At 29.4% G+C, this 24,325-nt stretch overlaps 2 protein-coding genes and 1 pseudogene across 7 annotated transcripts in view; 1 reads left to right on the top strand and 2 right to left on the bottom strand.

Moving 5' to 3' along the window:
• Positions 1–24,325, top strand: part of Ago1 (protein argonaute-1) — a 37,150-nt gene that overhangs the window by 4,709 nt on the left and 8,116 nt on the right. The window contains exons 4-16 of the mRNA XM_076783425.1: positions 1,025–1,273; positions 5,415–5,543; positions 7,812–7,943; positions 13,123–13,263; positions 14,286–14,566; positions 14,642–14,948; positions 15,025–15,247; positions 15,315–15,462; positions 15,549–15,812; positions 21,353–21,671; positions 21,753–22,104; positions 22,273–22,606; positions 22,686–22,885. Of these exons, the coding sequence (XP_076639540.1) occupies positions 1,025–1,273; positions 5,415–5,543; positions 7,812–7,943; positions 13,123–13,263; positions 14,286–14,566; positions 14,642–14,948; positions 15,025–15,247; positions 15,315–15,462; positions 15,549–15,812; positions 21,353–21,671; positions 21,753–22,104; positions 22,273–22,606; positions 22,686–22,885 (3,079 nt within the window). The remainder of the gene's footprint in view (positions 1–1,024; positions 1,274–5,414; positions 5,544–7,811; positions 7,944–13,122; positions 13,264–14,285; positions 14,567–14,641; positions 14,949–15,024; positions 15,248–15,314; positions 15,463–15,548; positions 15,813–21,352; positions 21,672–21,752; positions 22,105–22,272; positions 22,607–22,685; positions 22,886–24,325) is intronic.
• On the bottom strand, positions 927–9,213 carry LOC143351646 (uncharacterized). 6 transcript variants are annotated; one of them, XR_013081787.1, is made up of 5 exons: positions 8,870–8,989; positions 7,536–7,647; positions 5,709–5,803; positions 4,990–5,197; positions 927–1,047 (listed from the first exon to the last, which is right to left on the bottom strand). XR_013081787.1 is itself a non-coding variant. In XM_076783429.1 (3 exons), the coding sequence occupies exons 1-3, from the start codon at positions 8,909–8,911 to the stop codon at positions 7,120–7,122; spliced, it is 306 nt and encodes a 101-aa protein (XP_076639544.1). In that variant the 5' UTR covers positions 8,912–8,926; the 3' UTR covers positions 6,581–7,119. The 6 variants fall into 6 exon arrangements, 4 of the variants coding, with proteins under 4 accessions (XP_076639544.1, XP_076639545.1, XP_076639546.1 ...); XR_013081788.1 differs by lacking the exon at positions 5,709–5,803; XM_076783429.1 differs by lacking the exons at positions 927–1,047; positions 4,990–5,197; positions 5,709–5,803 and adding an exon at positions 6,581–7,271 and having other exon boundaries at positions 8,870–8,926.
• On the bottom strand, positions 6,588–6,776 carry LOC143351647 (uncharacterized; annotated as a pseudogene).

Genomic DNA, 24,325 nt, shown 5'->3' with positions numbered 1-24,325 from the left:
TATTTATAAACACGGAAACATATTAAATAACAATACAAAATATTCTTAAAACAGAAAACTAATAATTAATTATATGAGCTATATTCGTTTATATTAGTAATATTAAATTCAAGATTATTGTCAACAATATTGTCCAATTTTTAATAATCGTATTACACAAAGCATAATTTTTATTACGTCGTATTACATTAAATAATTCATTTCGCTTTATATTGATATTAATACGATGGTAAGCAAGATAAAGTATAATTTATTATAACCATTTGGCATCATTGCATACAGTAAATCCCTGGCTAAAATCATTTCGATATAATGGGAGCAAATAATGTTTTAGTCAAAATTCGTTTACATACAAATTTGTTTTATAGAACGAACTACATTATACTGTTGTAATTACTTTATTATGTTATTAAATTTTTATTTTATTAGAATATTGTCATTTTTTATAATATCACATAGATATATTAGATTGTAAGAAATCAGAGTCTGAATGTATAAAATAAATATCTTTAATATATAACAATTTCAAGCACTTAAAATAATGTAACCTATTGATTGCAAAGTGTATGTCATAAAAGTTTGCCTCTATACCTCTTAATCAGATACCTTTAATTTGACTAATTTAATCAAAACTTTATGCAGAGGCCAAATTTTGAAGCACTCATTTGAATTTCTACATAACGTTATTGTATTTAAATGTCGTATCATAAAAGATGAGACCTAGCTGAAAAAAACAAACAACGATTATGACTTTTGATCTCGAATGTCAAATATAAATTCCATCTTTTTGTGAGGTATTACTGTATTTATAAGTCAAACTTCAGACTCGCTGGCGCACGCCCACTGATTCGAAGCCCTCTAGTAAATCCAGGACGAAACACAATTACTTTTCCTTCCTTGCGCGGCTAACAGAGGGCAGATACAGACGGCGGTCATTATTTTGTGTCGTAAAATGCGCCCATAGCAAAAAGCTTGCGCCTCTGACTTGAATGTTTTCAACATTCCTCATGGAATTTATAATCAGTTACGTGGCGTGCGAGTGAATCGCTGAAAAGAAAAGCCGTAGAAAAGATGCAACACGCGAGGTGGAAGGTAGTAGAGGAGAGTGCATCCGAGGGAGCTGGCGAACGAAGGAATGAAGAAACGGCGGTGCGTACCATGGGAAGGGCGAGAGGGAAAGACGAAGGGGATAGGACTACTGGACGGAGGTTAGGGTCAGTAACAGCATGCTGGACGAGAGGGTTGAAGGCGTCAGGACGAATCAGCTCGGAGGGTGAGCGAAATCCCAGCAGTACACATGGTGGACTCGCGCATTGGTTGCGCGGTAGTAAGACTTGTTACGCGTTGCACTGCTGAGAACAGTGAACTATAAACACTTCTGTTTACCAACAAACTTGCGGCATTCATTCCCTTTTGAGGGGCTCATGACTCGATTCACGCTACCCCTTCTCTTTCACAGTGCACTTCTAGCGTCACACGGTTGTAACGCTAGATGTAGTTACTACAATCATATGACGTAAACGCAGAATCATTCTGCCGTCGATCGTACCATAGAACGGCTCGACGAGCCTTCTGAAACATTTAACCTAAATGAGACAAGCTGGATAAATCGCTACGAAATAATAATTTGTTCATATTTCTACGATATTTAAAGATAGATTCTTAGTCAAATGAACAAAAGTTGTAAATTTTTAGTTTATTTAATAAATCTGTATCGTTGAATTTCAAGAACGAATTGCGATAATTTCAATACTTGTAACTTAGACTCGATTGTCTTAAATGAGAACAACAGTGTTGTTAATGGCGTCGTTAAAAATTTACGATAGATTATCCAATGAACAAAATGTTATTTATTACATATGTATCACTATATTTTAAAAACGAATCCCGATAAGTGTAACCTAGACACTACTATATGAAGTAAGAATAATGTCAACAATATTGAAGAATTTTAAGTATTTTATATTATTATTCGGTCCAGGGATTTAATAAAGATATATTGTTCAACAGTAACATTAAATTATAATATTGATCAATCTGATACACGAAGGATGTTCAGTATCATTTTTTATTTTTTGCAAAACAAAGGTAAAATGTATGTTATATGAATCAAATTCATTCTCGAAACACAATTATACATATTGAATAAATAATCCTTCATTCGTTAAATTAATAATGTCACGAAATTTTTATTTCACATTGATTTATGCGATTTGCCTTGCATAGGTTAGTTGCATCTAGGTTAAATATTTAGAAAGGTTCGAACCTCCGTGCTAGCATGACTGCGTCCGTCATACGTTGTACAATAACTACCATGGATGAATATTACGTTAAAATGATGTTATAATTAAAATACTTCTAAAATAAAATAAAATTGTCGTCGAATATTAAATACTCCAGTCACTTATATTAGACGATGCTTTGAACAACGAATACGCTATTTTCTATTCGAAATACGATTAAAAAAAAATAATTATATTTAATGTTATTAATGAATAAAGAATATAAATTATTTCAGGTCGTGTGTATATGATATTACTGTAATATTTGCTGTTTCAAATTTTTTATAAACGAATAAATAAATTTTGCAAAATCTTCAGAAATTTGTTAGAAATTTACGAATTTAATTACTTATGTATTCATAAATGTTTATGAATTTCTTATAGATCAAAAAATTAATTTATACAAAATTTACTTACTTTTTATTTTTAAAAATATGTTCAATGCATTATTATATGTTAAGATCAAATAACATCATTCTAATAGGAGTCATACACATTGCGATTGCTCGTTCGAGAAAAAATACGATTTATTATACTTATGACTGCTCATGCGAGAAATCATAATGTGTGGGGCCATTTAATATTAAACGATCTTCAGTGTACTGTTTGATCGTGATTTAATATCATTAATTCGACACAGCGTTAATTTTAATTATTTTTTATATGGTTAATTTTGAAGTATCACTTTCTTTGAAAATTGGTCTATAAAGGAGATTAATAGTATTAAATTCTTAATTTTATTAGATTTCAAAATTGTCCCCAGTTCTTAACAGCAGATATTTATTTAAAACAATTATAAAATATACGAATATTTTTTTAAACTGAAATAATTTTTATTCGACAGTTATTTGTCTTTAGCATAAACACTCAAATGCTATAGTTATAATTTAGTAAATAAAAGTTATTACTATTCTTTATAATATCAACAATTTTCAAAATTTAAAAAAAATCCTTTGACATGTTTAAATGTCACTAAAGACTACAATATATCTAAATTCAAAATATATCGAATTTTAACATGAAATGACACAGAAGTGTAATGTGAAGGAAGGTCATAGAGAATACAATTATGAGCCCCATCAACGAGAACGAATTATGCGGTCGTGTGATTCTTATATTTTTCTCTGTCCGCTATACTCTTTCCTTATATTCTATGTAGCTTTGTTCTTTTTTTCTTCTATTGTGCTTGGCTCGATAAAACGTGTGTTATGCGGTTCAAACTTCAAGCTATTCGAATGTTTCAAACGTTTATAAATGAATGTACGCGCCTAATTTTATGTTTTTCTTTTGTTACATATTTATATTTCACACGTGACATTCTAACTAACTATGCAATTCGTAGCTCAAAACTTGATTAAAAGCCAGAATCCAAAAATGATTTTAACGACAATTGATAATATTGTGAATAAAAGTAATTTGTTTTATTTTGAAAAAATATTAATGAAACAAAGTAGCTTTTTATTCACTTTGATTTGTTATTGGCATTTTGTATTTCATTAATTTGTATAGATATTCATATGTAGCTTTTCTGCTACATATATTTTCGTATTTATACTATTATTATGTATTATATTAATTTAAAAAAAAATCAGAGCTAACAATTAATGTAATGTGTTAGAAGAATATTAAATTATATAGTTACATTGATTTTATGTCTATATATGTATGCTGATTAAAATGGTAAGCTTTACCATTATAGATAATAAATTATTGCTTATTGTTAGCCATTCTGAAGTTTCTGTACTGTGAATATTAATATTTAAAAAATTGTATCACATTTAATTTGTGATTATATATTCGTGTTCTAATATTGTTATAATAATATCATTAAAAACTCGTATTTAGTAATTGTCAGAGGGAAAAGTACATTATACCAAATATGCAACAAGAGATTCAGCAATTGTCAAATAAAAATGTAAACCTTTCCAAACTTGCAAGTTGTTTAAATATTGCTTTTAAAGCCTGTCACCAAGCTTTGAAGCATGCTGCTTTAAATGGCAATTTTACATATTAAAAAAAGTATAGAACAATATAAAAATAGAAACAGTTGACAAACTCATTGCTAAATGCTCAAAATATATCAAACTATTATTCAAGGTAAGCATGGTTTTTTCGAAGAATGAACAATTTCAGAAAAAGTAAAAAAGACTCTTTTTGCTAAAAATGGTACAAAATATAAAATATATTGCTTGTTATTTTTTTTGTGATAGGTAAATAAATCTTTCTCAATAACTTTCAAAGCTTTCATTTTTCCTTAAGAAAATCCTATTTCTCTTCATTTATTTAATGATTTCAAACTTTTGGTCAATAGTGGTGTATGTTAAAAATTAAATGTTTGACTTCTCTTAAATACTTTTTGTATGATTTATTAGAGCTTTTCTCTTTATAAATAGTACTTTTTGAATTTTTACATGATTTTTGAAAGTTACAAAAAAAATTTTTGTTTTATAATAGGCAATATCTTTTTTTGTACTTCTTCGAAACGTATTTACCATGCAAAAAGAGAAATGTGGATACTAAAACAAAACATCATGATATATTACTATACATGCATGTACAATTTGTGATCAGATATTTTTGGTATTATTTCTTTTTTTTCAATATCTAGTCTTGTCAAAGAATTTACCATAGATCAAAGGAATTTAAAGTACACAGTTAATACAAAATTTTAATTTCTTGCAGTAGTAAAAGACTACTAATAACTTACCTTATACAGTCTCAGAGTAGTTGCGTTTTTTAACAGCAGTAACAGGTTCCTCTTGAATACTTTTTTCATATGAAATGTCACTATTAATCAGCAACAGTGGAAAGTAGGTAGGATCATAGTAATGTCTCTTGAATACTTTTTCTACCACATCTTTAGTTTAGATAGGGAAGAAAATATTTTGCTGTGCTTGCTTAATTCGTCTCTATACCTGTTAAAAGATAAATGAGAACAATTATAGGCTTTTGATTTAAAAAAGCAGAAGCTGGTCTTGAAAATGTGAAATATGAAATCATTTTATAGAAATGTATTGTGCTCAATATTTAGATCACTCTAAATCGAATTATTTGAAATTAAAGAAATGTTTGGATCAGTCCCCTAATATTGGAAATAATCAAAATGATGAAATTATACTATCATATTTTCAGCTTCCATAACTGGACCCCCAACAAATTCTACTATTGGAACAACTGGAACTAGTGTTGTGACTCCTAGTTCTTTAGGACATGTTCCTATACAACAAACACACACTCCTCCTCAACCTCCTGAACTGCCAAGTAAGTATTTCTAAGTTACTTCATAAATTTTTTCCTTTTATTATCTGATATACATCGAGCGAATATTATAAAATGGTTAATGTGATTTAAGTTGTAAAAATAGAAAGTAAATAAATGTGTGAAAAAGAGAAGTAGCAGACATTATGAATTTGAAATGAGACTTACCCTGAACATTCAGATTTTTAAACCTAATCGAGTTTAACTTATCTACACATATTAATTTTAATTTGTAACATCTTGAATAGAATCATGATGGTCACCTGCGATATTGAAACACACAACAAAATTTATTACAAAAGGTTTCTTAACAATACCATGAAATGCACTTATAAAATAATAATTAATATGATTCTACATATAATGAATATAATATTAATATGTGCAGAAGTTGTATTCACTTATAATACAGTTTTAACAATAATTCAATATGTATAGGGTTACTATAGCTCTAAATTGTACATATAATATTTTTTTAGTATGCATAAATTACATGCAATAAAATGTTACTATAATTAATCAAAATTTTTGTATGCAATAACACTGTATTATAATTGTTAAATATTAAAATATAAAAAACAGTGTAACTATATTTTGAAATGTTTAAAAACTACAAATTGTAAGTAATAAATAATAATACATTTTTGTAATTAAAAATTTATTATACATTACTACAACGATTTTTTCTTAATTTTATATTCTTGCATATTATATAATTTTCGTTACATTAAAAATACAAATTTGTAATAATCCCCAGAATCATAGAAATACAATCAAAAATACAGTTACTAAAGTTTAATTAATATTATTTCATAATCGCAATACAAAGAAAGTTCAAATGTAGAAGTTATTAATTTATTAATATTGTATATTATTGAAAATAATAAATAAAAAAATCTTGGTATGCTATAGATATTCTTTATTTAATTAATTAACATTTATAATCAGAATACTAAGATATCTAATCACTACAATGTAATGTTTCAAATATAAATAATACTGTATACATATAAATATAAAATACAACTTCTCAAAAATAGTTTAAATTTATTCCGAAGGTCTTAGTGTAATAAATCTTGAAAGAATAAATGCAATTAAAAATCCTACTACAAAGCAGGCAATAAAAATATAAAATGTTTCTTTATCAAAGACATCTGTAAAAGTTGGCACCTGATTATAAAGAGTGTCAATGAGTTTCATATTATAATTTTTACTGTTTCAAGTATGACTAGCCATTTTATAAATATATTTCTCTAATGCTGAGAAATCTAAATACTTTCTTTTAAGTGGATTAGGAAGGGAAAAGGCAATCAACTAATTATATATTTTTATGTAAAAAGGGATTACTAAATTAACAATGTACGTTTAATTTTTTGTGATATTCTACAAATGAATAAAAAAAAAATTGGGAATGTTTAAAATAAAAGATAACTTTATTCTTTAACCTATACTTGCATTTGTATCAATTATTTTCGTATTTAAAAAATTACTAATATATGAGCATGTTATCAAGCTGTTAATAAACTTCTAAGAATATTCTTCTATGTTTGCTTTCCTGGTCAATTTTTAATTTGGTCTGTCATTCCTTTGCTTTCTTCTCTTCTGCAACTGTCTTTTCACTTCCAATTTTAGGTTTAGGTGGAGCCAAAGTAGGGATGTATTTGTTATAAAGTTCCAAAATATTCAGAGATGTCAAGTGTATACTTTTAAATGTTACACAATCATCTGTTACTAGAAGATAGAAATGCAAGAATACAATATTACAATTCTGCTGTTTTTTTATTTAAAAAATATCATTTCGTACAGTATTTCAATTTTAAATATATGATTTTATTTCATTTAATCCTACTGTTTCATTTATTTACTTTGGACTTATTTTTTAATTCTTATATATACATATATATATATTCTTTTAGTATTTGTATATTTTTTAAAGTGAAAAATATGAATTATTAATTAATGGAAAAATATTTTTTAAAATAACATATTACTCACATAACTTCAATGAAACTGTGGATCCAGGTACTTTGAAGTATTTTGTGGTATCACAATGCAAAGTGGATTCATTGCAGTAATCTTTGGAGTTGTAATGTGGAAGAAAAGATCTCTGTAAATATATCACACATACACATATTATTAGATAATGCATCATTACTGATAAAAGTAGATAATTATATTTAATTTCTTAATTAAATGCTGTGTTTGGAAGTTAGTTTAGTTTGAAGTTGTTCAGTAATTTCTGTATTTATCTTTATTTTTATAATATTTCAGATAAAATGGAACAACCAGATCAAAACAAACAATTCAGAGAATTGAAACAACTACAACAACCAGTTCCAGTAGAAAAATTTGACAATCTTCTTACTGTACTTGGGGAGGTACGTGGATATGGACATTGTAATGGTAAGTTTAACATATTTCTATAATTGTGCAACCAATGAAAGTCATAAGAATATGAGATAAATTGTTTGCAATAAACATTATATACTAAATTCTAACATAGATAATAATTTATGCCATGAAAATAAGTATTCACTGAAAATCTTGCTAGACCATGATTACTTGTTATGTAATATAAAAAAGTATAGTAATTAAAATTATTTTCAAAAAATCATTCTAAAGTGAAAATTGAATAAAACATAGTTAATTTACATGACTGCATACATATATGTTTCTTACATTACGACAAGAAGAAGTATTTTTTAGATTTTTATGTGTACAGAGCAATATGAAGAAGTCAATAATTTATGTCAATAGGATCCTTAGTATACCATATAAAACTGTTACTGTGTTCATAATGTTTTCCTAACTTTTTAATAAAGTCAGTTTAATTCTAAATAGTTATACTTTTAACATATTTACTTCATTCAGTTTCATATTTTATGAATTCTCTAAAATTGTGTTGTAAGTTTTTACTAATAATATTTATAAATTTGTAATTAAATTTGCCACCCATTTTTGGATATTAATTATCATTTGATCTCTGAATTATTCACTATCATCATTTAGTTAGAAAACCATTCACTATAGAGTATAGGATATTTGTAGTAATATTATTAATTGAAATGCCTAATTTTTATTATATATAAATAAGTCCATTAAATGTATAAACTAAATATTCTGAATAATCAAAATATTCAATCCCTTATTAGAAATCTGTAAATCAGATATGTGTGATATGTGGTAGCAAGGATATTTCATCATGTAGAAATGCAAAATTATGAAATTATGAGATTGTTATATATTTATAAATTAAATCCAATTTCTTAGTATTCTGGTACAAAAAATAATTGTCATTCACTGTTTGCTGTCAAGCAAATATCAATAACCTTGTACTGTCTTGAGAACAGAACTAAACCCACCCAGAACATTAATGTTTAATCATACACATCTATCATAACTATAAATTAAAGTTTTCTATCTACTAAACAGTTTACCATCAATAATTCATTTTTATCAAGTCATTACGATTTAGAAAGCACAATTACTTTACATGGATTATTAGGAACTTGTTCTACCACCCTATTCTTTGATCCTATAGATCATATAGATACTAATTAATGTCACATTATATGTATCGTCTTATTAAACACAGTATGGTGCGTAAAAGGGGGGAAACGCGTGTACAGAACTCAACCCATGGTTATCACTGGTGTAAATTAAAAACTTTTTCTAAAAATACGAACATTCATATCGTCTGCTAGTTACTAGAAATTTCGCATGCGCATAGTATTGACGTCATCGCATATAACCTAATCTTTGCAGAATGTGAAGTTACCTACCTACTATTTATTGGAAGCATGCGCAACCTTCTGATTATTAATCATTATGTTTAGTTTTTGAATATTACATTTATTCTAATGAAAACTATAGTAAATGTTCAAACTACATCATAAACGTGCTTTATAAAATTATTGAAATTAATTTATAATACGAAAATAATACATAACTTTTTATCAAAAATGAATTTTTAACTAGCAATGTATCGTATATTATTTGTTATAGACTTGATAACGAATGAAATTAATTGGTTGTACTTATAAGAATTAATTATTATCTAAATATTCATAGCAAATTTCAATGAACTAACCTTGTTTCCAAAGCATTATCATAGACGAAATTATATATTATGTGAATTAATTTTACTGATTTTAAAATCAAAGAACGTAATTGTTTTACAATTATATTTATGAGAATCTTTTTAAACGTATACGAGTTTCACTAAAAGAAAATGACATTTCAAAAATTGAAAATGCAGTTCGATGCATTCACGTGTAGTATTCGTACTGTTCCGAGAGTCTCATGGCTCCGTTCACGCTGCACCTTATTTCTTTTAACGTTTCATGGCTAAAACGCTAGATGGAGTCCTATGTATATGATGCATGGTGCAGTTATTTTACCATAGGATAAATAATTCCATTCTACCATTAAATGCATGATAGAGTAGCGGAAACGTTTCAAAACATGTAACCGCACGCTATGAAATAATATTATATTCAACACAACTCGAAATTGTCGCCATTTTATAAATTTTCAAAACGATTCGAAATCCTGTCACTAGTTGAACGTTGCGTCACAGACGAGGTACATGTAGACCTTACACCTTACAAACGGATTGAAAAAAGCAGTCATTTCGACAAAAATCTTGAGCTATATATTGCTGTTTCGCATTAAACTCCCATAAAGGAGCGAGTAGTTTGTGGCCAGCCATGGACTCGTCTGTACATATGTGTCAAATTAAGATGTATACTTAGGCATTTACTTATGCACCTCGTCTGTGATTGCGTATCATGTGATTGTTGGTACGTAAGAGCTGTGCGTACCTACCTACGTCATACCGTTGAATAACGCCATCTAGTGTTTCAGCTGTGTGATTAACAAAAGCGTACTACGAAAGAGAAGGGGCAGCGGGACTTTGTGACTTTCCCTTCTCACGGCAAGAATCCTTGTCGCCGGGTGTACACTGATTGGTTAACTTAAGACCAATTGGAATCAAGCTGGTGGCAGCCATTGTAGAAGATAGTCTCGTTCGCAGTGCGTGTGTAGAGAAGTGTGTCGTGTGGTCATTGGGTTTTGTGTTAAATTTTTTACTTATTTATTAGTGATTATCTGGTATTTTTCATCGTCAGCTGCGAAAATGTATCCTGTAGGACAATGTAAGTATCTTAAAATATATATTTTTTCGTGCAATATCTAAAAATATTCGAAAACGGATTCTCTTGTATTTGTCTAAGCAAGAATAGGATATCGTTGTCGAGCGGTTCTGGTTCTTTGTTCCTCTTTGATTACTTCCAGGCAATCAAAATTTTGTGTAACGATGAATGCGTTAATGAAATATATGTATAATAAATTCGAATTTAACGAAATTCGAAAAATATTTTAGAAGTTCTCAAGTACAGTGTCGAACAAAATGATAGGACGTTCGATGGATTTGAATATTTCATACAACTAAAATGAAAGAATATACAGTTTATACACCCTATATATTGTATATATTTTTTTAAAGTGATTATACTCTTATAAATTTCAATGTGTATTTTATACAAGAAATGTTAGGGAAGAAAATCTAAACATGAGCTGATCTTTACTGGACAAAATGATAGGACATTATTAAGAAATTATTATTATTTTAGGAACATATTTTATTAAATAGGATATTAATATATAGAAAGATTACCTTCTTATTGTACGATATCTATTAAATGCTTTGAAATTGTTTTATATAAATTTTTATTGATTTTTGTTTTAATAGGCTCCAATTTTTAATAGTATTTTCTTTTAATCTTTCAACATCAGTAAATTGTCTTTATACCACAACAGATCAACCTAAACATTTTCAATAATGTTGTGGTTTGAAAAAAGGGTGGGTCATTCCTAAACTATTACATTTTTAAAAATAAAAAAATTATTCAACTGATTTTGTAGTATATATCGAAGCTTTATCCAGCTGAGAAATATATAATGTCCTTCTACAATAAGAACTATTTGCTTGTTTAATTGTTTTTCTATTGATATAATTTTTGCTCATTATAATGCCAGCACATACCATAACAATATCATTGTCTATTTGATGGCTTAAATATTCTTCCTTTCTCCTCAAATCTTAAAATTATATTTTTTTTACTTTTTTTTTCAAACAACATGAAGTTTAACTAAATTTAGACAGACATTCTTGTGTTTTTCATTTAAGGAAGGTTGTTGCTTAAATTCTTTATGTTTCATGTATTTGCTCTATTGCAGAATACAATGAACATTCTTTACATTGATTGAATTTCTACATTAGTTTGTAATTTCCTTAAAATTAAAGCAACACACAGTATAGCCCCACATTTCTCAATCTGCTCCCTAATAGTGGGCTGCAATAAATTTCCAATGGTTCACAAAATGTTAGTTGCTTGAAAAGACAGTAATTGGAGTCTTCTATGAAATAAAATTTGTCTAAACTGCTCTTACTAGAAATGTACTTAATGTTACTTTTCACATGTAGAAATTACTTTTCAGTATATATCATTTTCTTTATTTATATCATATAATTCAAACATAAGATACTCACTTTAAATTTTGAGTTAAATCTTGGAAGTCTGCAACAACAAAAAATTATTTAAAGAGATTCATGTTAGGTAAAAGGTTAAGAATCGCTGGTGTAGCCCATCTATCGTGTTTCGTTATAGCATGGTCCTCTAGTTCTATTTTCCCATAAAATTTTGGATATTTTGGAAGACTGTACATAAAGTTATGGTTCTCATTTAAAAATCGTGTAATTGTAAGAACAAGATTCTATCAATTTCGTTTTTGTCTAACCATTTACCTTGACTCTTTTCTTATTGTTTCTTGAATTAAATCCACCATTGTATCAGGTAAGAGAAAAATTACATTACATGAAGTATGAAACAAAACAAAATGCAAGATATCTAAATATTTCTATTAATCACTCATTTATTTTGAAAGTGATCAATTTAATATTATAGTTGATATATACAGTGGAATTTCATGTATTGAAATAGAATGTCTTGATTAATTGTTGTATATGCATTTGCAATTTGTAATCTCATATTTGTAGCATTATTGAAATATATTTGTGAATATTTTTTAATTTATTCTTTTGTCAAAAATTTGACTTCAAATTAATAATGGGATTCTAAGTACACATTTTACATGGAACTTGAATATTTTGCAACAGCAAAAAACCATTAATAATTTATTTTATCTAGTCTCCATTTAACAATAATTAGTTTTCTCTTGAATGTTTTGCTCATATAAAATATCACTTTTAATCAGGAATATTGGATTAAGAGTGTACAGTATATCTATAGTATTTCTCTTGAATACTTCTCCTGTCGTACCTTTAATTCTGATAGCAGAGATAATAGAGATAATATGTTTGCTTAATTTGTCTCTGTTATATGGATACATAGAAACATTAGAAACTGATTTGTATAATTATAAAAATTAAATTATTGCGTAAAAATGTACTATACTTTGCATTTAGGTTCTTCTGAATCAAATGATCTAAAATAGAAAAAAACGTTTGAATTTATTCATTAATGTAAAATGTAATGTGATGAAATTATAATATTTTTAGCTGCCACAGCTGGGCCTTCAACCAGTGCTTCTGTTGGAACAGCTGGAGCAACTGGGAGCAGTGTTGTTGTGGCTCCTAGTTCTTTAGGACTTGTTCCTACACAACAAACACACACTCCTCCTCAACCTCCTGAACTGCCAAGTAAGTGTATCCTAATTACTTTTTAAATATTTTCCTTCTCATATTTATACTATACATGTAAGTAATTCTTTATGAGGGAACAATATGATTTTTTCAATAATTTGAAGCATAATAAAAAGCCATTCTTCACGAGCAAAATGTTATGTTTATGTTATGTTTATTTATGTTTATGTTATGTTTAATTATATTAGATATGATTACTAAATATATAGAAGTACAATGGACATTTCAAGGTCACTTACAAGTTTTAAATAGATTTCCTATCTCTTTTAACATAGATAGGAAATACATAATGAGATAAATTTGATCAAGTTACATGTTGTATGAGTTTCTAGGAAATAAAACATGTTTACTAGAGAATTTGTTTAAAAACTATATACATTTAAACATGTTTATTTCCAAATTTTCAATTAATGTCATGTCATTATGTTCTTTCTGTTTGCGTTCAAAAAATTATACATATTTTATTTAGGAAGTTGAATATGATTTTTTAATTTTCTTAAAATACAGTAAATTATAATTATTTTTAAACTTTAGAAATATCCACATTAATCATTTTATATGTATATACCTATTAATACATTATATTTTATTATATTTTATTAATACATAGAATAAAAATAATTAAGTTAGTAGAAATTGTTATATTTTTAATGTACAAATAGTATGTATATTTAATATAAAAGTATAATCGAGATTTAAATGAAATAGTAAATTTAAATAATTCAATTATACTTTTTAAAAACCATGTATGATGTGTAATGAAATTAATTATAAGTCTGGTTTGTAAATTTTTCTTTGCAAATTTTTCTTTGCAAAAAAATAGTTTTTACAAATGCAACAATTACGTAGCATTGTTAATTAATAATATTTTCATAGAACATTTATCATATTTTATCACATTTAAATACTTGTAGCTTGAATAAATATGAAATAAAATAGATGAATTAGTGATAAAATGAAATTTAAGAGATGATGATGTGCTTTAAAGTAAAAAATGAAGTAAAAATATATTATTACAGTGTTTTCATGTCCTCGGAGGCCAGATATAGGACGTGAAGGCAGACCAATCAGTTTAAGAGCTAATCACTTCCAAATTACAATGCCACGTGGTTATGTGCATCATTATGATATTAACATTCAACCTGATAAATGTCCCCGTAAAGTTAATAGAGAAATTATAGAAACAATGGTTCACGCGTATAGTAAAATATTTGGAACTCTTAAGCCTGTGTTTGATGGCAGAAATAATTTATATACAAGGGATCCCTTACCTATTGGTTCTGACAAAATAGAATTAGAGGTAATTACAATATTGATGAATGTTTGAGTACTTATTTATTTTTAAGCATTCATTTTTTAATGATTTTTTTTTTAGGTAACATTACCTGGTGAGGGTAAAGACAGAGTTTTTAGAGTGGTAATGAAATGGTTAGCTCAAGTTTCACTATTTGCTTTAGAAGAAGCTCTAGAAGGACGTACAAGACAAATTCCATATGATGCTATACTTGCTTTAGATGTTGTAATGAGGCATTTACCATCTATGACATATACACCAGTAGGTAGATCATTTTTTAGTACGCCGGATGGATATTATCATCCATTAGGTGGTGGCAGAGAAGTTTGGTTTGGTTTTCATCAGTCTGTTAGACCATCACAGTGGAAAATGATGTTGAATATTGATGGTACATACGAAATATATCTTTACATGTTATTACTATACCAATTGATTACTTACATTACATATGATTTATATTATAGTCTCTGCAACTGCATTTTACAAAGCACAACCTGTCATAGAATTTATGTGTGAAGTATTAGATATTCGAGACATAAACGAACAAAAGAAGCCCCTTACCGATTCTCAACGAGTTAAATTTACCAAAGAAATTAAAGGACTTAAAATTGAAATCACGCACTGCGGAACAATGAGACGAAAGTATAGAGTATGTAATGTTACACGCAAACCTGCTCAGATGCAATCGTAAGTATATATAAAAGCAATCGTTTTATTCTAAACATATGCGATATTAACCGAGTGAAAATTTTAGATTTCCGTTACAATTGGAAAATGGACAAACAGTTGAGTGCACTGTTGCAAAATACTTTTTAGACAAATATAAAATGAAATTGCGATATCCACATCTTCCTTGTCTACAAGTCGGACAGGAACATAAACATACATATTTACCTCTTGAGGTTTGTTGAAAGTAGTATTTATCATATAATTTATAGTTAACCATCTATAGAATACAGGTAATATTTTATAATAAATATGTTAATAGGTCTGTAACATTGTCGCTGGACAACGTTGCATCAAGAAATTGACTGACATGCAGACATCCACTATGATAAAAGCTACAGCCCGTTCTGCTCCAGATCGCGAACGAGAAATAAACAACCTAGTTAGAAGAGCCGATTTTAATAACGATTCATATGTTCAAGAATTTGGCCTGACAATATCAAACAATATGGTGGAAGTTCGGGGTCGTATTCTAGCTCCGCCCAAGCTACAGTACGGAGGGCGCGTAAGTTCCCTCGGTGGACAGGTGAGAGACTTCCAACTCAATCAGTCAGGTCTAGTCAAATCACACATTTGCAGAGGCCTTTGTATTATTTTTGGTAGGGATGTTTTTTGCAATACTGTATATTATACAGTCATTTAGGTATGATTTAATTTTTTAAATTGAGATTTTGGATGTTGTAATAGCTTGAGATTTTACAATTAATACTGTTCTAGATTTTCGAGTGTAAGCCATAGCGTTTTAAAAATGTGTTCTCACGTTTTCAAGATAAGAAATTTAACAGTTTAAAAATGCATTGGTACTGGTATGCATATGATTGTTTCTTTAAGCGTTTCTGTAACATAAATATTGATATCCTCGAATAATATGAACAAGCAATAATACGTATATCACTATCGGCCAGATCTCAAACTTTTAATAGAGGTAGTTTGAAAGGATATAGCTTACATCCGGGATCTTCAAACAGTATCAATTATAAAAATTCGAACCTTAACACATTCGCGACAGGCCTGAATTTGTACCATGTACAAATGTACCACCGGTTGTTCAGCCTATCGTGAATATGTCAAAGCGACACCACGAGGACACTATTTTGAAGAAAGTTAAATCTTTCTCTTATAATACCGAAATTACATCGTAGAATTTTTAAAGAGATACCACGATCAAAAGATTGTGTTCTACTTTTTATAACTTAAAAATGATCTAGATATCGCAGTGTATGTCGAAGGTTATATATTTTGTCACTTAAAGATGTCACTTAAATATGGATATGATGTAGTTAGGGATGAAAATATATACATTAAAACTAGTAAGATCATCGGAATCCTCAAATGTTTCCAGGATCAAAATAATAAATGGTATTTGCAAGAACTTTACGAAAGTAATGGAATCATAATATTACTAGCTAATAAAGAAATTACTACGGTAGCAATTGTAAAGCAGAATCATATAGTTGAATTATAGAAATTACTGAGTTGAAAACATGTACTGAAAGATTCAGAAAAACACATTAAGCACTATAGAATAGAAAGAAATAACTATCACCAGTTTGTGGGAAGGCATTTCGAAAATCAGACTATACTTCCGAAGGAATCCAAAATGTCGAGGAACTGTCAACTTCTTAAAATTCACGAACTAGACGTTTCTCTAGATATGTAATTAGCACAATAGAGTTTCCTACATATAACTTGAGGTTAGGGACGGGACCATCAATCTGATGACATAGTACTTCAGGGTTGGTGAACTGACAACTCGCGACCCAATTGTGGCTCCTTTTCCTATTTTCTTGTTCCGCTCAAGCGTAGAAGAATTTGTCCCTTTTATGTTTACTGTGCCTACTGTGCAGAGCTGAGCACCTGTTTAGTGTGGAACATAGCAAGCTGTCTGATGGTAGTAGAATCGGTTGGCTAGTAGTGAAACTCTTGTGGCTCTCGGTGAGGAAGTTCGTCACCCCTGACATACTTCAATACAAATGTATATCAATTCTTAAGCCTCGTATTGGTCGAAATACTCTGCTCGATGATACCACCTTTTCGGTAACACCCTGTATAATGTACATATGTACGTGCTTGTGCTTACTGTACTTCTGCACATTATGGATTATATGCTTTCGCTAAACTTCTGACTTTCTTCGTTGTATTTCTACTGAATACTGATTCATTGAGTTTTTGCTGTCACGGTAGAGCCGACATTGTTTTGTTTTCTTAAGCAATAAGATGCTAATTGGCTGATGACGAACAGTCTATGGACCGGTTTAAAGAGACCCGGCATTCGAACTGCGAGGGTCAATTTGCTTTCCATTCAAAATAACTTGCTACGGGCAAGTATTATCGGGCGTTTGTTATTTATGGGCTCGCATTTCACTGGTAATCACCGACATCTATGTGGAAAATCTTGAAGAATAAATTGTTAAGAAAGCACCACTCAACCAAAGTAGATGTATAGACAATACTCTCGTAATGATAAGTCACGAAAAAAATACAATAAAAGAATTTCTTAAATTCTTTATCTTACAAAATTCAAACATATGATTACTCTTTCTGAATATACCCATTCTTAAGAAATACAAAGGATCCGTAAAACATTAAATATCTGAGAAACTTACGACATTTATATTTTCACGCAATGATTCTATTAGAAGAATTCAATAATCAAATCTCCGATTAAATTAACAATTCAAGTTTGTGAAGAAGAGTGTGAACACGCAACTTAATGTGTCGCAAACAATGTCGCGAATGAAGTGATAATACGCGTAACAAATTACAAAGAATTTCTGTCAAATCAAGTATCGTCGCGTCGCGAAAATTTATTATGTTTCACATTATTCGTCCGTAGTGCTTGAAAGTACAAATGCAAAGGCAATGGAAATTAACAAATGATGAGTAACTGCAGAGCAGCAGCATATATTTTCATGTAGTCTGCGACGAAGAAGAAACGGCAAAAAAGATTGAGATGGTGGTATACGCTTTAGTGCTAAAGAAAGATTGACTATTATGTGGATTACTTATAGTACGAAATTGAAATAGTGATGATACATATAAAAAATTATAATGTATCTAAGAATATGCAGGTGTTATAGGGTTATTATATGCCTAGTTACTTGATATATTATGCACTGTTAAAAACTGAATCTGGTTTAGTTACAATTACAATCTATGGATTAAACGGGCACCGTTATACATACATAATTCATTGTCTGACCAGATTGCGGATAACTCCGATTTAAAAGATACAGGAAAATCGTGAAGTTAATGAAGTGTTCCAATAACATCAATGAAAACATTGGTTTATTATTATATTACATAACTATAATTTAATTGATCAAGAAATGCTCATAGATATTTTAAAATAACTTCAAGTAAATGATAATCATAAGACACAATAGTAGTAATATAATGTGTCCTCGGATCCCTGAAAATAAACTGCAGTGCTGGCAAACTGTCGGAATACTTTTCAAAAATAATACGGCTTACACTTCAAAGTCTCAAACAGTATTAATTTCTTTTTGTTTTTAAGAATATGCAATGAAAATATGAGTCATGTTTTTTCAATCGTGTTTTAGTTTAAGATAAAAATGCTAGACTGACTTAAATTTCTTTCCAATTTTTATGCATTATTATTACTAAAAGAAGAATTTTAATAAATATATAATGGAATGAAAATACTGTTATCTTTCCCAAAACAATAATACATTTGGCCTTAACTTTCTACAGTTGAAATGTATTTAAAGAGATTAATAAAATGAAAAGTCACCAAATGAATGCATGGGTTCTAGACCTGGTTGATTTTGATATATGGGCTGTCATTGTAATGAAGACTTTTTATTTTTATAACATTGACAAACAATGATACATGCAATTATTATTTAAAATGTTATTCGAATCAGTAAAAAGAAAAGTACATTTGTCGTTAACCCTCGGACGGCAAATTGTTTGCCAGGCGAGTCTAGTTAAATCTATAGATGTAGATTTAGATTTTAAACTTATGTTTGCAAATTCTATTTTTCTTTCGAAAATAGTAGTAATTCGTAATTATTGAAAGGAAAAGAAAGTGTATACATATACAAAATTCAAATGAGTAATTTTTTCCATTTCTAAATAATGTATGCATACAATAATTATCTTTTTTGTTGTATGAATATTACAAATGCGTTTGAGGCATCTGTCATAATTTTGCCTATATTTGTAATTATTTTTTTAGTACACTTCAGTTTCCTATCAGTTGCTTTCAGTCGCATTTGCAACATTCTTAAGAAGTTCGACATTATAATTCCCACATGTAGAAGTATTTCATCTACGCTTTGTGATAACACTTCTTTCTGTAGTTCCTTCAAAAATATCTCTTTCCTTACCTTCTATATACATACTACATATATACACGCTTAATTTAAAAAATGTAACTAATGCAAAATATTTATACCACTTGTAGGTGGTTTAAGGCTAGTTTGTAATCGTTATGCAGGGACTTGAAAGTAACATTATGCACTCGTGTTTAAAGTTATTTAATCACGCACTGTACTTGTTATTCTTTTGCTATATTCTCTGTCTTTCTCAAACACGCATAAAAATTGCAACAATAAAATGAATTTGCATCACAGTGTCCATAATTTTATTCCATATATATTTCAGGCTTACATTGCCTGCGTTTTTACAATTAATACTGATTGAGGTTTCTGGATGTAAGTTGTGCCCTTTTGAAAAGCTATTCTGACGTTTTGCTAAAAGCCTGATGACGTATCAATGCGTGTCAGTACAATCATATTTTCAATTAGGTACAATAAGAATGAAACGTCGAAACACTACCAAAAGGACATAATTTATACTTGAAAGCCCCAAACAGTATAAACTGTATGCATACTGTGTTATGCATTTATTGTGTTATTATATGAAGCATTGTAAGATTCTTCACAGTTTGCCGCAAAAATATTTATAACGATGTTTATAAAATAAAATTAACTCGAATTATAAACGGTTTCTCTAAAGTTCTAGGAAGGTTGTTGATTTCAATTTCATCTAGTTGATGACATATTTGAAGTATATGTTTGTAGAAGTGAATATTTGGGTGTAGGCCTATTTTAGTTACTATTATTTCCATGTTGGATGTGGTTGAAATGTGTTCATTGTGTAGAGTTCTTTATTAATATGACTACTTTTCCGCTTACGTGTTGGGAATTCCGATTAGTGACGCGTGAATCTTAGTTTTAGTATTGGTGCTGAATGACTCTTTCTAAATATAAACAATACATATTAATTATTATTACTGTGACTAATGATATTTCAAGTTCAACTTATAGTACCAGAGTTTTATGCTGTTGATATTTTAAAATCAGTTTTAAAAAATGTAGTTTTGTTTGCCTTATTTGGCAAAGTAAGAATTCTAAAAAGAATGAAACATTGAGGAAAAATAAGTTTATGATGTATGTCATATAACACTGTATACATTTTACAGTTTTTTATGGCAAACATATTTTCATATTCTTCAGTCATATATTTATTCAAGCTAACGTTCAAAGTCTAGAACAATTACAATATATAAAAGTTAAACATATTTGAGATATTGTTGACCTTAATTTTCAATTAAATTTTTCCGTAATTAATAGCTGTTATACAATCTCAACAAACAAATTTGATGGCAAAATGTGCCTTAGTTTCAGCAAAAGAGACAGATATCCATAATTCTAACATAAGTAATTTGATAGGATGGGTCCAAATAGACTTCTATTTGCCAAACGAGGGTTAATACAATTTGCATTACATTAACAGTCCAATATCATTTGCTACTCCCTGATGCTACCAGTTCCATTCCATGCAGTAGTAAAATAAATTGGATTCTTATTTATTTTGATTTATTATCATATTTTCTATAAAGTTTTATTTATATTATTTAAATAATAATATTTATGTAGCTTCTATATAAAGAAGATAAAGAAGCAATAATTGCATGGATTGTGTAGAAACATTGGTGCATCTACCTTGTTTATTTATTCGAATTTAAAGTACATATTGTGATATACAGTGATGTATGTTTATGTGTATATATATATGTTTATATTTTTTTTGCTAAAGTCAAAGCAGCAGGCCATGCCTACTCAAGGTGTTTGGGACATGCGTGGCAAACAATTCTTCACGGGTGTGGAAATCAGAGTTTGGGCAATTGCTTGTTTCGCACCACAAAGAACTGTACGTGACGACGCAATACGATTATTTATAGCACAATTGCAAAGAATAAGCAATGATGCCGGAATGCCAATTCTTGGGCAACCGTGTTTCTGTAAATATGCTACTGGGCCAGATCAAGTAGAACCCATGTTTAAATATTTAAAAATGACATTTGCATCGTTGCAACTTGTGTGTGTTATATTGCCTGGAAAAACTCCTGTATATGGTAATTGTTTAGATTTTATACTATATAAAATATCAGTAATATGTATGATTCTACATTATTGCATATTTTATTTGTCTACAGCTGAAGTCAAAAGAGTCGGAGATACATTACTGGGCATGGCAACACAGTGTGTGCAGGCGAAAAATGTTAATAAAACGTCGCCACAAACGTTGTCCAATTTATGCCTGAAAATTAATGTAAAGTTAGGTGGCATTAATAATATTTTAGTACCCAGTATTAGACCAAAGGTGTTTGACGAACCTATCATATTCTTTGGTGCTGATGTAACTCATCCGCCTGCTGGAGATAATAAAAAACCTAGCATAGCCGCAGTGGTTGCTAGTATGGATGCTCATCCATCTCGTTATGCAGCTACTGTTAGAGTTCAACAACATAGACAAGAGATTATTCAAGAACTTAGTTCAATGGTGATGTAAGTGAATAATTACAAATTATATTATAAAACTTTAGTTATTGAAATTTATATGATGAGTATTCACAATACTCTTTAAAATTATTTATGTCAATGTTATTTGAACTTCTGAGCTCCAAAAGCTTTTGACTAGATTATTTTCTAAGAATATATTTTTTTCTTTTTCAGGGAACTTCTCTGTAGGTTTTATAAAAGCACTGGGGGATATAAACCGCACAGAATAATTCTTTATCGTGATGGTGTCTCAGAAGGCCAGTTCATGCACGTTTTGCAGCACGAGTTAACTGCCATTCGCGAAGCATGCATGAAACTAGAAGATGATTATAAACCTGGGGTAACATTTATTGTAGTACAGAAAAGACATCATACACGATTGTTTTGTTCCGATAAGAAAGAACAAAGTGGAAGAAGTGGAAACATACCAGCTGGTACAACAGTTGATATTTGTATAACGCATCCAACCGAGTTTGACTTTTATCTTTGTAGTCATCAAGGCATCCAGGTAAACCTCAAAATTTATGGCCAAGCATTATTTTATACTTACTTTAATTTATTTGATACAAATATCATATTTATTACAGGGCACTTCGCGACCGTCACATTATCACGTACTTTGGGATGATAATCATTTTGAAAGCGATGAATTACAGTCTCTTACGTATCAACTGTGTCACACGTATGTTAGGTGCACAAGATCCGTTAGTATACCTGCACCAGCATATTATGCTCATCTCGTAGCATTCCGAGCCAGATATCATTTGGTAGAAAAAGAGCATGATAGGTAAATAAAATATTTTGCTTTAATAATTTAATATTTCATTTATACACTCAAGAATATAATAAAGATATACATGTTACCTACGTAAAGAATTAAACTATATAGGGTGTTCGGCCACACCTGGGAAAAATTTTAATGGGAGATTCTAGAGGCCAAAATAAGACGAACATCAAGAATATCAATTTCTTGACTTCATTAAAAAGTTATTAACAATTAAATTAAAAAGTTTCAAATCGATCTGGAAAAATTATTTTCAGTTACGAGGGTCAATTACAATCATTTTTGGTGAATACACATACCTCCAAAATCCTACCCACTTTCGAGAAAAAAAATCGGGTAGGTGCTGAAATTTTTCGACGACAAAAAAAATTTTTCAAATCGTTCTAAAAAAATTATTTTCGGTTGCGGGGGTCAGTTACAATCATTTTTGGTGAATAGACATACCCCCGAAATCTTGCGCATTTTCGAGAAAAAAATTCCCTACCAAAAAACTAATTGCCTAAATTTTTCGACTAAAAAAAAAAAAAATTCAAATCGTACTGGAAAAATTATATTTAGTTACAAGGGTCAATTACAAGCATTTTAGGTCAATAGACATACCCTCGAAATTCTACCCACTTTCTAGAAAAAAATTCGAGGTGTGAAATTTTTCGACTGAAAAAAAAAATTCAATTCGTTTTGGAAAAATTATTTTCGGTTGCAGGGGTCAGTTACAATTATTTTTGGTGAATAGACATAACCTCGAAATCCTGCGCATTTTCGAGAAAAAAATTTAATATGGTCGGAACTTTAAACGTTAATAACTTTTTAACGAAGCCTTCATCAACTAATTGGTATTCTTGATTTTCGTCTTATTTTGGCCTCTAGAATCGCTCATGTAAATTTTTCCCAGGGGTGACCGAACACCCTGTAACAGGGTGTCCCGTAAATGGTGTAAGAACCGGAAATGTGGGGTAGCTGAGACGATTCTGAACACCAATTTCCTTTGCAAAAATGTCGAATGGAGCTTCATTTTTGAATTATTAACGAAAAACACTGACGAATCACGGCGTGCGCCTGCCGCGCGCTCAGGGCCGTCCGAACTAAGAGAGTCACTATGTCGGGTAGGTAGCAAGATGTGCATCGGAGATACGTCGAGGAACGAATACAAATAATTAAAAATACTACTACTCCAACTGTTACCTCTGCGGATTGGATAAATCAGCCAGCTAAATCGAATTTATTAATTATTTGTATTCGCTGTTTCCAAGGAAGAAGGAATAAAATGAGGGAAGATGCTCTCGGAATGTTTAGGAAATTAATCCTTCGCCCTCGAGTGACGCTTCTTGCCAGAGTGTTTTAAAATTAAATTAAGAATTATTTTCAGAGAATTAAAATAAATACGGTAAGAACCATTTGTAACCGTTTGTTATTAAAAACTGTACTGGAAAAACAGACTGGATT

This window comes from Colletes latitarsis, chromosome 2 (assembly GCF_051014445.1).
Source record: "Colletes latitarsis isolate SP2378_abdomen chromosome 2, iyColLati1, whole genome shotgun sequence".
Lineage (NCBI taxonomy): Eukaryota > Metazoa > Arthropoda > Insecta > Hymenoptera > Colletidae > Colletes > Colletes latitarsis.
Note: the sequence above shows the minus strand (reverse complement) of the source record. Positions and strands in the feature narration are given on the sequence as shown.